The sequence below is a fragment of the Lepidothrix coronata genome, unplaced genomic scaffold (assembly GCF_001604755.1).
Source record: "Lepidothrix coronata isolate B3197 unplaced genomic scaffold, Lepidothrix_coronata-1.0 Scaffold90, whole genome shotgun sequence".
NCBI classification, from domain to species: Eukaryota; Metazoa; Chordata; class Aves; order Passeriformes; family Pipridae; genus Lepidothrix; species Lepidothrix coronata.
In genome coordinates this window covers 2,066,865-2,080,161 of record NW_016690270.1, presented here as the reverse complement: position 1 = coordinate 2,080,161, position 13,297 = coordinate 2,066,865, and the positions used below count along the sequence as shown (strand labels likewise).

Genomic DNA, 13,297 nt, shown 5'->3' with positions numbered 1-13,297 from the left:
ATTTGGGTTTTGTGGGTTAAGACCAATTGTTTGTTTGTATAATTGTACTTATTGTATTATTTTAATAAATTGTTATTCTGACTTATAATCTCTCCTTTGAGTTGAGTTCATTTCCCCTGCTGGTTAACTTTTAAACCAGCACAGTGACTCTGGCCACAGGCAGTTTTGCACCACTGTCACCCACCCCCGGCAGCAACGCCGACGAGGAAGTCGGGGCTGTCAACCACAAACTGTTCCACCAGCGCAAGCACACGTCCCTTGCCCTGTGGCCTGGTGGCTCTGTGCTGCACGGGGTGTTTTTTGGAGGGCTCCCTGGTTGTACACAGCTATCCTCAAGCACAGCCCAGAAACTCCTGCAGAGTCCTTTCATTGAGCAGAGCCCCCAACCTGCTCCTCCTGGCACAACTCAGCGAGGTGACCCCACGAACACCTTTGCAGGGCAAAACACCACGGAAGAGGCAATACCTTGATGAAGTTGGCATTGATGTAATGGGAATCTGTGTCAGATGTAATCAGGGACAACTCCACTCTGCTGTGGTCAACTGCAGGCACAAAAGCAGAAGCAGCAGCAGTCAGTGTCTGTGTGTCAGGGCTGCTGAGCTCCTCGGGGTGCAGCACAAGGTGCTTTGGAGGAGCACTGACACCAGAGAGCTCATCCCAGAGCAGGTGAGTGGCTGTGCAAGCAGCTGGTGTTCCCTCCCACACCTCCCCACAGCCCTGCCCAGAGCTGCCTACACACACAGGGGATGGACAAGCTCCTTTTGGGGTGGGGGTGAGGGCTTAGGGGAGAGCAGCTGGTGCTGCCACTACCCCAGTGCAACACTGGCCCCTCTGACTGTGCAGCAAGCCAAGCCTAAAATCACCCAGCACTGCATCTGACAGGCTCAAACCAGGTCTGTGGGGTTAGATACAATGGTTCAAAGGTTGGACTTGATGATCTTGGACGTCTTTTCCAACCTTAATTATTCTCTGATTTATTTTTTTCCAAGATAGGATGGATGAAAGGGGCAGTCTGCTCTGATCCTGGGACAGCGTGTCCTTTGGAGACCACCACATGAAGCCAGGACAAACCACAGCAGGTTTTGCCTGTACATCATGGAGACATCTTTGTCCAAAGCCATTTTCTAGAAAGCCTTGGAAAACCAGTGCTTGCAATGGCACCCAGAAAGCTTGCAAGGATGATCATTGAGGGATGTATTTCCTAGAGAACAGCGGTTCTTCTGTCTCTAAAAATATCACAGAATCATAGGACATCCTGAGCTGGAAGAGACCCCCAAGGATCATCAAGTTCAACTCCTGACCCTGCACAGGAAAACCCCAAAAATCACACTGTGTGCCTGAGACCATCAATATGTGCCAAAGTCTTCCAGAGCATGGACTGCAGCAGCCAAAACCTTAAATCTGAACAGCAGGATTCAAGGCCAAGAGCCAGCAGTGAGATGCTCCCATACAACAACTGTGCAGGCGAATACTGGAGGATGAGAACACACTGGAGCTGGAAAAACAAAAGGCTGAATAGAAACATGTGCCATTTCCAACCTACAGGGTAAGATGTCCTTGTATCTGTTCTTCTTGACATTCTCTGGTTGCTCAGCCGCTGCTGTAGGGTAGATTTTATCCAGCTTGTACTTTGTTGTCTGCCTTTTCAGCTTCTGTGATAAAAGAATGGAACAAATTACAGCAGAGGTGTTACATCCAGCACAGTACTGGAGAGCGCGTGTGAAGGTCTCCAGGGGTCAGGTTTGCTGCCACAAAGCAAGGTCAGTACCATTAATTCTTTCCTGAGTGGCTTTTCTCGAGATACTCAGAGCAAGAATAGAGACAGAACCACCTGAGAGCCCCAGCACAGGCTTCTGAAGAATGGAAAGTGTGTGCTGAGGCAGTGCCCACACGTCGGCTCCTGAAGTGACACAAAGCATCACCCTCACAAGTGAGACACGGGGGAATTACTCTCAGTACAGTTGGCACCCAGATAAAAGGAGTGACACTGTTAAACTACCTTGAACAAATGATATCAGAAAAGACAGATGAATTAATTGATTCTTCTCACTTTTGGTAAAGGTGCCCCCATCCATGATTGCAAACACAAAGGGAGCACGAGCAACCAGAGCAGAGCAGCAACATGGACTGATGAAAGAGAGGGGAGAAGGAGTCCTGGGACAGACCCTTAGGGCTGCAAATCTCTCATCTCTCTCATTTCCAGGATAAAGCACTCACAGAGAGTTGAAGCATCTGTCTCCTAACAAATGATGAAATTTTATTTCACTGCCATCAACTTCTAAATAACACACACTATTTGTTACCATCAGCTTCAGAAGCACCATCCTTGCTGTATTTTTTCTTTTATATTTTTTTTGTCTCAGTCAGAGTTGCTGGTTTTTAACATTAAACTGCAGTTTTAAAACACTAAATTCAGCCACAAGACCCCAGGAGTTACATCTCACAGACCTGATGGAATGTGGGAGGGAGAAGGTACAGGAGGCCCAGGACAGCTCACATGTCCAGCCTCTATTAATTAAGAACATGGGGTTCCCAGAGCTGAGGCTCTGAATCATCCTACTTTTCTGTCCCTGAATAATCTGACATAAAACCACTTGGGAAATGCCTACAATATGGGACAGCAAGTGAGAATCACAGAATCACGGAGTCACAGAATGTCCCCACTTGGAAGAGACCCACAGGGATCATCAAGTCCAACTCCTGGCCTTGCACAGGACATCCCAAAATCCCACCCTGTCCCTGAAAGTGCTATCCAAACGTTCCTTAAGCTCTGCCAGCCTTGGGGCTATGACCACTGCCCTGGGGAAACTGTGTAGAGCAGTAAGGATCAAACTCCATCTGTGAGACTGCACAGGCAGGAAAAGGGGACTCAAACAGCCCCCCTGTAATTTACAGTAGCACCACCACAATTTGCATGTACAAATGCTTGGTCAGACAAGGAGAGGGCAGGAATTAGGACGGAGAAATGGCACTGAACATTTCTATCTAGTTTGGAAACACAAGCCAGCACAATCGCCTGGAAAGGCCCCGGCCTTGCAAAAGCGGCGGCAACTCGGGTCACGCTGGGAAGATCTTATCCCATACAAGAGGAAATGCAGCCTTGACCACTTCTACCTGCCATTTTGGTCAGAAATGAATGCATTTGGCTGCTGGAGGCAGTTTGTGCACCAGGGCTCAGAGCTTGCTGCCTCACACACAAAGCACAGCCTGCCAGCGAGAGGGGAAATTCAGCAGCCTGTGACAGCGCTTTGTTCCATGGAACAACAGACTGTCACTGCAGGCTCAGATTAATCACTTCCCTCTACCCCAGACACCTGGAAACCAAGCACTCAGCTTTTCCTGAGTGTTTGAAGTGCCAGATTTGGCTGGTACAACAAAGCGGGGCTGGATCTCGTGGGGACCCATTAGTAACCCCTGTGTCCAGAGCCCACTGCCACGGCCAGGGCTTAGTCTGGTGTTTGACACGTCTCAGATCTCACAGAGGTACCAGGTTTACCCTTCCTGATGTCTGTTAAAGCTGGGCAATGTTGTTGCCTCTCAGAGCAGCCCAGACAGCCTGCCAGAGCCAGAGCTGACACGCCAAGAGCCATCACCAGCCACCAGGTTTAGCTCTGAGATGGTGCATTGCCATCTGAGCCTCACCCCTGCCACCCCAACAAATAAAAACATGTCAGAGAGCTCACAAATTCAGGGCACTGCACAGATCTGAACTAGCTGGGCACTGCAGAATGCAGGGGGTGGTGGGAGCCATCAGCACTTTTTGCAGATTTTGCTTTGAGGGAACAAGAAATAGTTTCCTGGAGGGGCCAGGAGCACTGCTGGTCATACAGCGCAGAGATCCCAGATCATAAAATGGTTTGGGTTGGAAGGGACCTTAAGGATCATCTTGTTCCACCCCCCTGCCATGGGCAGGGACACCTCCCACTCTCCCAGGTTGCTCCAAGCCCTGTCCAACATGGCCCTGGACAATTCCAGGGACTGGACACCCACAGCTGCTCTGGGCAACCTGTGCTCTATCGTAAAAAAGGAAAAGCTAATTCAAGGAGCTTTGGAGATCCCTGGCAGGAACACACGTGTCACAGGTATAACAGATGGCAATGGGGAGAAGGGGCAGAGGGTCCATATTCCTCCCTGTACCCCCATTCTGTTACCAGGCAAAGTGAAACTGTGTCTTGACAAGTGCATTCACAAAGCAGAAAACAGGAAGCACTCGGGTAATTAGCTAAAAAGCAAAGAGTTTGAATGCAAACTATTAAATTCTCTCAGTCTTTACATTCCTTTTAGCCCAGTTAACTCCTGGGTGACTTTCTGTTATAAAACCCCTAGACAACCTCAGTGTCACACGCAGATCTTGTCCCCGTGGCTGAGTGGTTCCCTTCGAAACGAGCAGAAACACCGAGCGGAGCCTTGAGGGAACTTACCAAAAACTCCTCTGCAAACTCCCCTCGGTTGAGCTTCTTGCCTTGGGCCCTTTCCAGGTTCTGTAGCAGGATCTCCCTTTGGTCCATGGTGCCGGGGACGGAGCGTGCCTGGCCTGGCCCAGCTGGGAAGGGACATGTCAAGTGCGTGCGCAGTGGAAGGTGCCGGCCGGGAGCAGAGCACGGGCTGTGGTTACTGACTTCATCAGCAGCCTGAGAGGAAATTAGTACGTAGCAGATACTGTGGGCAAATAACACAACAAACCACCCAGCACGGGGCCCTGGCGCCCTCTTTTAAAACCACACACCCTTGATGTGGGGTCTCGCAGCAGGGCGGGCACAGAGAGCGGGCACGAGTGCCCCGGGTGTGCACTGTGCCACAAAGGTGGTCACACCTTGGAGACCACTCCGAGCACCCCATCATCCCAATTCCTTGAGCACCATGTCCAGCCATCACTGCCAGGGGGCCAGGGTGAGCACTGGGGGGCTGCACTTCACTGAAAAGGCTTCGAACTTGGAATATGCTGTGACTGGAAGAGTCTCTAAACCAGCATGGAAAATCCACAGTCCCCCTTTTAGCTCAGAATCATAAACAGGTTTTGCCTTGAGGGATCGGGAAAGTAGTTTCCAGGAGGAGCCAGGAGCCCTGATGGACACGCAGCACACAGATCCCAGAGCACAGAATGGTTTGGGTGGGAAGGGACCTGTTCCTTCATCAAGAAAGGGATCTGGATGAAAGGCTGGGAGCTCCAAGTCCCTTCCCAGAGACCAGACTTGGTCTAGTCACAGCAGGGTAAATGATGGATTGCCAACAAGTTATCACCTATTTTTTTGCTGAAAACTGCATAATTCCAATGCTCCAGTGCAGTTCTCCCTAAAGACAGGGACACAACACTGTGGGAACTGTTAACAGGAACTCTGCTACAGTTGACTTTGATCTCCCTTTGAGTTCACCCAGAGGTGGTTCACCTGTTACAGTAATTTGGCAAATGAGACTGAAATGTGTTATTGGCCAATTGCTCCTTAAAGCTTTGCTTCAAGGAAGTTCAGAGAGAAAAGCCCTGTTGGACACAGAGGCAGGAGCTGGACTGCAGTTCTGTGTGGATCCACAGCAGTGATCAGGTGACTCCATCCTGCACATCTGAGTTGAAGGAACAAATACTCCAGAAACCAGCCAAGGAAGGTTCACATTTTTATTAGGAAAATCAGAAGTCTAAAACTTGCTGTTTAACAGTGAGAGCAGCGTTCCAGTGAAGTGCATGGAAGGCATACTATGATTTGAAGGTACAATGCAGCCACAAAAGAAATTCAGAATGACAAGAGATCTTACAGAACAGGGTTAAAGAAGCCTGTGCTCATTACATAGTACCACAAAGCCCTGTCAGAGTAACCTGTGCCTCACCTGTGTGCACCACCCTTGTGCCAAGGAGTCTCTTCAGTATGGCAACAGCACAGGGAGCTGAGGGGGAACTTCAGAAGAGGCAATTCATGACCTCAGTAACACATTTCAGCTTCTTTCTATTGCAAGTGAAACATGTTGGTTCTAGTGAGCAGGATGTACCCTGTCTACCCATCTCTGACACAGCAGAGCTCTGTCCACCCCTAAGTGAAGCTCCCATCAAAACCCTTCTATCAGACAGAAAACTAAATCACATGTAAAGGGAGCCAAGAATAAAACACTCCTCTCTTCATTGCACTGTTCCTCTCAATGTGAGGTAAGTAGCAGAGTCCTGGTGCCTCTGAACTGTTCTTTAAATTATTTATACTTCTCAGGAAAAAAACTCTCCAAAGAACATCCCTGAATTCTGCTCAGTTCTGGTTTCATCACTGGCATTGGTGTCCCATGACGACCATCACTGATGAGTTGTGTGACTCACTCCAGAACCACCCTGACCCTCCCCCAGCCCAGGGGGAGGGCAGACCCTTCACCAGCTCCAGCTGCAGCTCCCCCCACACCACACTGTGCTTCCTAGGCCCAGGAAAGGGCTGCCAACACTCCCGCAGTTTAAAAGTACCACACCAGCATCAGGTATGGCAAATGAAGCCAGAGAAATCAACTTTTCCTGTGCCCTGAGCAGGCATCCTGCTGGGAGCAGGGACCAGTCAGGACCCCAGTCCAGCCACGGCCTCCAGGACTGTCCTCAAGGCCGAGATGAAGCTCTGCAGTGCCTCTGGCTTTGCCTCACTCTGCTTCACAGACACCTGCAGCTCTGAATCTGCCGCCTGGAGCAGGAGCTCTGTCAGGAAGATGCAGCCTGTGTCATCCTGAGCACTCAGATAAGCTTTCCAGGGCTGGGCACCCGCTTTGCTCATGGCTATAGTCTGGATGTGGACGACATGAAGGGCTGTCTGTATGGTGTCTGGAGGGACAGGCCCACACCAGGGCAGGGAGAGGTGGCAGCTCGTGTCCAAGCTCAGCCAGGTCTTCTCAAACTGTTCTGCAGTCAAGGAAGCATCAGGAATCAGGCTCAGGCTGCCTGTGCTGGGCTGAACCTTGAGGACTTCTTTATTCCCCTCAGAAATCAGTGACTCTGAAAGGAAACCACGAACATGTGAGGTGCAGCTCACAGGTCCACAAAGGCCAGGTTGGACAGGGCTTGGAGCAACCTGGGATACTGGAAGGTGTCCCTGCCCATGGCAGGGGGTGGAATGAGATGAGCTTTAAGGTCCCCTCCCACCCAAACCACTCTGTGTCTCCCTGACTCTGTGATCTACTGACAAGGGGAAAATGGATCCCAGAGGAAGGTGGGGCAGGTTACCTGTGTCTCTGCTCCTGGAGTCAGTACAAGGAGGACCAGAGTAGGAGGGCTCCACAGGCTGGTGAGCAGTGGCGAGTGCCCAGCGTTCTCTGCCATAAACTGGGATGAGAGTGTTAAACTCCCAAGCCCAAGCATTCACAGGTTGCTTGGTTTGGTTGCCCAGGAGCCCCAGAGAAGGGTCAGACTTGGGGCTACACAGGACCCGTTTCACTTCTTCCACCCCAGCCTGCAGAAGGCGATAGTAGAACAACCCTCGGTCTCGCACTGCCATGTCCATCTCCTCCTCTGGGGATCAGAGAGACGGAAATTATGGATAATTCTTTCACCCACATTTCCCAGAGTACTAACCCTTGGTTACTAAGAACAGATTTTCAGGGATACAGTGTAAGCCTGTCCATGGGCATAGTGACAGGACAAGGGGGAATGGTTTTTAACTAACAGAGGGCAGGGTTAGGTGGGATATTGGGAAGGAATTCTTTACTCAGAGGGTGATGAGGCCCTGGCACAGGTTGTCCAGAGAAGCTGTGGCTGCCCCATCCCTGGAAGTGTCCAAGGCCAGGTTGGACGGGGCTTGGAGCAACCTGGGCTAGTGGAAGGTGTCCCTGCCCATGGCAGGGGGTGGAACTGGACGAGCTTTAAGGTTCCCTCCAACCCAAACCATTCTGGGGTTTTATGCAGCCTAAGGCATAAAGCCACCTTACCCTGCTGTCCTGGACGGTCTCCTCAGAGCCAGGATGCTGACACAGCATTCCTGCACTGGGAACAGGGCCAAACCAGGTCCTAAAACCCCTGTCCCACAGCCTCAGTGGAACAGAAGGCAGGGAACCCACCTATGCAGTAGTAGAGCAGCCTGCCCAGCATGTCCTGACACTCGGCGGGACGGGACAGGAACAGTCGCAGCAGCGCTGTCAGGAGCTCCATCTTCACTGCTGGGAACATCTCTGACTTCACATTCTCCACAAAGTCCTCCAAAACATAGGGAGCATTCGGGACCTTCTCCCCATGCGTGCCCAGGAGCCAGATCAGTGCTTGCTTGCCCTGAAGGAACCACAGAAAACAACAGCAAAGGGGTGCTGTGTGCCAGAAAGACGGTGCTGGTGCGAAATAAAGAGATTGAGAGAACATGGCTGAAGATTTCTGATTTTTACCAAACAGTTACTGTTCACTCATCCTCAAGCACTGGCACCTCACCTCGCTGTCCTGGATGGTGTCCTCACAGCCAGGCAGTGCCTGGCACACGGCATCTGTGCACTGGGGACACAGCCAAGCCAGGTCCCGGAAAGCCCGGACCACCGCTGCAAGGAAAGCAAGTTATCAGCATCCCCAAGAGTCACAAAAACCACCAGAGGGAAAAAAGAAAAAATCGATCCAACCCCCCCCAGTTCAAGAGATTCTGCAAATCTTAGCCAGGAAGGTCAGTGCCCTGCTTGTGACTATGATTTGAGACACCCTCCTTCCAAGTCCCATGACACTGCGTTTGTCAGAGCAAAGCTGCATCGAGTCTAAAATAAAGCACTGAGGCTTCAGATTGTTCCTCTGGCTGCTGGAAAGCAATCTCTCTTCTGGACATTGCCAGCCTTTAAAAGGGCACTGACTCACGATGCTTCAGACACACGAGGTTGGAATGACAAATTAAAACTAACCCCAATTCAAAACGAGTCTCGTGAACTTTAGGTCGTAAATTGTAAAGGTTCTGCTGCCCACTCAGAAACACCAGCAGCTCCTGAGATCGAATTCAACAGCTGAGGGCAAGTGCGTGGTTTTTAAACTGAGAGCAGAGCAGTTAAAAGAGAACAGCAGGAGCAGCAGTGATGTGAAGGTAGATCTGAGGGCAGCAGGAGAAAAAAAGAAGCCTGGGTACAATTGAATCAGACTATTATATGAGGAACAGAAATCACAGAGATTTAAAAGATCTATTAATCATCTTGGCCCTCAAATAGACACTAAAATGTCTCTGCTGAGTCACTCACTCCCTAATTCAGCAGGTGGCAGGCAGAAAGGACTGAGAACACAGCTACAACCATCTCCTCCTTCCCCACAAAGAGCAGTTCCTATGGAAGGAACACACTTAGTACCCCTAAACCCACCAGGAAAACTTCCACATGAAGGTGCCAATAAATGAAAAGCCAAATGCCTTCAAAAGCCTTGATTTGGGGATCACAAGCCCCAGCAAGGCCAATTCCTGAAGGCACAAGCCAGGTAAGCAGCCTGCAGATGGTTACCTGAAGTGATGTGCTCCTGCTGAAGGCCCAGGAGCTCTGTCAGAATCCCCACACACTGCTCTGTGTAAGTCCTGGCAATATTGCCTGCAAGGATGCCAAAAAGACATAAAAGTCAACCTTTTATCAGAGTGAAATAGGAACCATGAGCCCAACTATTCATCACAAACCCATTTTAAAGAAACAGTCTCTCTCTTTTCCTTTCTGACTACCACTTATGAAAGTGCGGTCGAATGAGCTTGTTCTCCACACAAGGGACATGTTCCTTTTTTTGAGGCCATGCCTCAGAAGATTTCTGAACTTTCCTTAAATGTAATACACTAAGAAAAGCACTTTAGCATCCCCAGCTTCACCCTTATGAATACTGTAAAAACTCACCTATTTTAAAGCTTACAAAAATAAAACCAAAGCACCCCAAATCCCCTTAACTCTGCCCCCATCACAACTCACAGAATAAGCAGGTATTGGAGCTCCTCCACCCACTACAAAGCTTCACTGAATGCTATAAGGCTGATTAACAAGATGAAATGATGCAATTTCTTTAAAGCATCTCATCAGAGAATAGGATTCAAGGACTTTCTGAATGCCAAGGCTTCCAAAAGAACCAGCCCAGTCGTGGTTTAGAAACACAGTGACACAAAACACTGCTGGGGAGGTTGGTCTCTGTACTGCTGCAGCACAGATCAGTGATCTGGTGTTTGCCCAGACACAGTTCAGCAGAGAGCAGCCCCCCTGGAAGGTCCAGGCGAGGCACAGCTCTCACCTATGGCGAAGATCGCCCCTTGGGCGAGCTCCACCAACACGTCAGTGCAGTAACCCTTCAGCTCCTCCAGCACCTGCTGCACGTTCTCATCGTTCACCAGCTCACACAACACCTCCATCTTCAGGCATTTGATGTAGTGGGGCTCTGAGTACGAACAGAAGAACTTTTTGTAGTGGCTGCTGAAGTGGCCGGGCAGGCTCCCCAGGATCTGGCGCACGTGGCACAGCGCGGTGAAGCAGAGCTCCCTGCTCTCCGAGGTGCAGGCAGACAGCAGCGGGCCCTTCACCCGCACCAGAACATCTGCCTGCACATCTGGGTACTCCCTGGCCAGCACCAGGAAGAGCTTGGTGGCTGCCATCACCACGCTGGGGCTGCTGCTTTTGAGGTAACCATCCAGCAGGTTGAGGATGTCGAAGAGTTCCTCCTCGCTGCGGGGTTTGTAGCGCAGCAGGAAGGTGAGCACCTCGCTCTGCCCCCACTGATCCAGGTCAGGCATCCTGCCAGGACAACAAACACAGTGTGCAGGAGTCAGGGAGTGCATGAGGATCTGGGCTGTGCAGAGCAGAGGCCTCAGTCTCTGAGTTTCTTATGGTCTCTGTTCCAAACCAAGGGGGTAGCACACTTTCATCTCAAGAGAATTGCCCAGTTATTAACTCAGGATCAGTCATGTGCACTCTTACTGGTGTTTAGGCCAGACAGCAACACTGACAAGAACCCTGGGCAGAGCAACACCCCTCTTTTCCCAGCTCATGCAGAATTATCTGCAGATAAGTTCATTTCTTCAAGCAAAGGATAAGTCATATATTTTTCAATGCATCTGGAGAGACATACTAAAAACATACCTGTTTACGAATATATCGTGTGTACTATCGCTAAAAAATTAATCACATTAACCTGTAATTCCAAAATAAACCAGCAGCTGAAGCAAAGACTCCCTGGAAAAGCAGGGCATTCCAGATTACTCTTAAGACTTTAGCCTAAAAGTCATTTAGTTTATCTTAGGATGGGCACCTCCATCTTTGGGTGCCTGACTAGAGTCCCTTCAAGTCCTCTCCAGAAATGCCCTCTCTGCAGAGAAAACACAAGAACAAGAATGAAGGTTCCAGCACCTCCTCAGTATCAAAGACAACAAACCTGTTGAGGAGATGATGGGCAATGGGTTTGTTGATGACAACTCCTCCCTCCTTCTTCAAGATTTCTTCCAAGGCCCTCAGACAGTTCACAACCACAATAGGATCCTGGTCACGAAGCAAACTGTAGAGCTCATTCACTAGTGCACCATCTGCAAAGGAGCAGAGGTCCTGCTATCAAATTCTGCTGGCACACTGCAGTTTAATCACTGTCTATGAGTATCTGTCACAAAAAGAAGATATGGCTTGAACTGGGAGAAGGAGCCACCAAAAATTCCAGCTCTACAGTAACAACTGCCCTTGGCACAGCTTTTCCCTGAATATTTGTGGGGGTGAGAATGGCCCCTGGCTGATCAGAGATTTCAGGGATGGCTGTGTGCTGTGGGAGGCCCTGGAAGAGAAGGGAGGGAAGGGGCACTGCATTGTTAACAGTCTGATACACATGGACCACAGAAACCTGGAATGGTTTGGGTTGGGAGGGAACTTAAAGCTCACCCCATTCCACCCCCTGCCATGGGCAGGGACACCTTCCACTAGACCAGGTTGCTCCAAGCCCCATCCAACCTGGCCTTGGACACTTCCAGGGATGGGGCAGCCACAGCTTCTCTGGGCAACCTGTGCCAGGGCCTCCCCACCCTCACAGGGAAGAATTCCTTCCCAATATCCCACCTAACCCTGCCCTCTGTCAATGGGAAGCCATTCCCCCTTGTCCTGTCACTCCATCCCTTGTCCAAAGTCCATCTCCAGCTCTCTTGGAGCCCCTTCAGGAACTGGAAGGGGCTCTAAGGTCTTCCTGGAGCCTTCTCTTCTCCAGGTGAGTACCCCCAGCTCTCCCAGCCTTTAATTCTCCTCCACTTCCCCCTCTCTCTGCCCTGCAGCCACAACAACCCAGAGGCAGCACAGCGAGTCCAGCACAGCCACGAGGAGCATTGAACATGCTCTCAGTGTGTCCCCAGCCCCAGGACGACCACCACCCTGAGCAACCACCCCCCTCAGCCCAGGAGCACAGCCCCTCAGAGCCCCTTACCCACTTCGCAGTCCCCCTGCAGCTTCACCATCTTGGCACAGCCCAGCACGGCCGCTCTGCGCACGTAGGAGGCCTTGTCCCGCAGCCCGTTCACGAGGGGCTGCTGCAGGTACTCCTGGATCCCAGGCATCCTGTGGGAGGGCAGGTCAGGGGGTACCACAGCCTGAACAACCCCAACCCTCCCAGCCTTTAATTCCCCTCCACTTCCCCCTCTCTCTGCCCTGCAGCCACGACAACCCAGAGGCAGCACAGCGAGCCCAGCACAGCCCTAAGGCCTGAACGTGCTCTCAGCACCTGTGTGTCCCCAGCCCCAGGACCACAACCTCGAGCCCAAGACCACCACCCCAGCCCCAGGACTACCCCCAGCCCCAGGACTACCACCTCAAGCCCAAGAGCACCACCCCCAACCTAGGACCACCACCCCAGCCCACGACCATCACTCCCAGTCCCACAGCCACCACCTCAAGCTCCAGGACCACCATCCCCAGTCCCATGACCACCACCCCTCAGCCCAAGACCACTAGTCCCAGCCCCAGGACCACCCCCAGCCCATGGCGACCACCCCAGACTACGACCACCACCCCCAGCCTCACAGCCACCACCTTGACCCCAGGATCATCATCTCCAGCCCACGACCACCACCTCCAGCCCAAGATCACCATGCCAGCCCAGCATCACCATGCCAGCCCAGCAGCACCACCCCAGTCCAGGACCAGCACTCCAGTCTGGGACCACCACCCCAGTCCGGGACCAGCACCCCAGCCCATGACCACCAGCCCCAGCCCCAGGACCACCATCCCCAGACCATGACCACCACCTAGAACCACCACCCCAGTCCAGAAACACCACCCTCAGTCCCATGACCACCCCAGCCCCAGGACCACCACCCCTAGCCCCACAGCCACAATCCCCAGCCCCAGGACCACCACCCTCAGTCCATGACCACCACCCCTCGTCCAGGACCACCACTCTCAGTCCCAT

The 13,297-nt window shown here is 51.7% G+C and overlaps 2 protein-coding genes and 1 long non-coding RNA gene across 3 annotated transcripts in view; 1 reads left to right on the top strand and 2 right to left on the bottom strand.

Moving 5' to 3' along the window:
* PTPN22 (protein tyrosine phosphatase, non-receptor type 22) overlaps positions 1 to 4,561 on the bottom strand; it is a 17,903-nt gene extending 13,342 nt beyond the window's left edge. The window contains exons 1-3 of the mRNA XM_017821359.1: positions 4,422 to 4,561; positions 1,544 to 1,652; positions 466 to 542 (exon numbers count right to left, since the gene is read on the bottom strand). Of these exons, the coding sequence (XP_017676848.1) occupies positions 466 to 542; positions 1,544 to 1,652; positions 4,422 to 4,508 (273 nt within the window). The 5' untranslated portion in view covers positions 4,509 to 4,561. The remainder of the gene's footprint in view (positions 1 to 465; positions 543 to 1,543; positions 1,653 to 4,421) is intronic.
* Positions 705 to 2,326, top strand: LOC108500438. The gene is made up of 3 exons (XR_001875849.1): positions 705 to 1,546; positions 1,650 to 1,760; positions 2,062 to 2,326. It is a non-coding gene; the product is annotated as an uncharacterized LOC108500438 (long non-coding RNA).
* A 1,039-nt stretch (positions 4,562 to 5,600) lies between the features above and the next one.
* Positions 5,601 to 13,297, bottom strand: part of AP4B1 (adaptor related protein complex 4 beta 1 subunit) — a 9,926-nt gene continuing 2,229 nt past the window's right edge. The window contains exons 3-10 of the mRNA XM_017821360.1: positions 12,317 to 12,447; positions 11,294 to 11,441; positions 10,160 to 10,656; positions 9,400 to 9,483; positions 8,369 to 8,472; positions 8,008 to 8,215; positions 7,178 to 7,462; positions 5,601 to 6,949 (exon numbers count right to left, since the gene is read on the bottom strand). Coding sequence (XP_017676849.1) covers positions 6,522 to 6,949; positions 7,178 to 7,462; positions 8,008 to 8,215; positions 8,369 to 8,472; positions 9,400 to 9,483; positions 10,160 to 10,656; positions 11,294 to 11,441; positions 12,317 to 12,447 — 1,885 coding nt within the window. The 3' untranslated portion in view covers positions 5,601 to 6,521. The remainder of the gene's footprint in view (positions 6,950 to 7,177; positions 7,463 to 8,007; positions 8,216 to 8,368; positions 8,473 to 9,399; positions 9,484 to 10,159; positions 10,657 to 11,293; positions 11,442 to 12,316; positions 12,448 to 13,297) is intronic.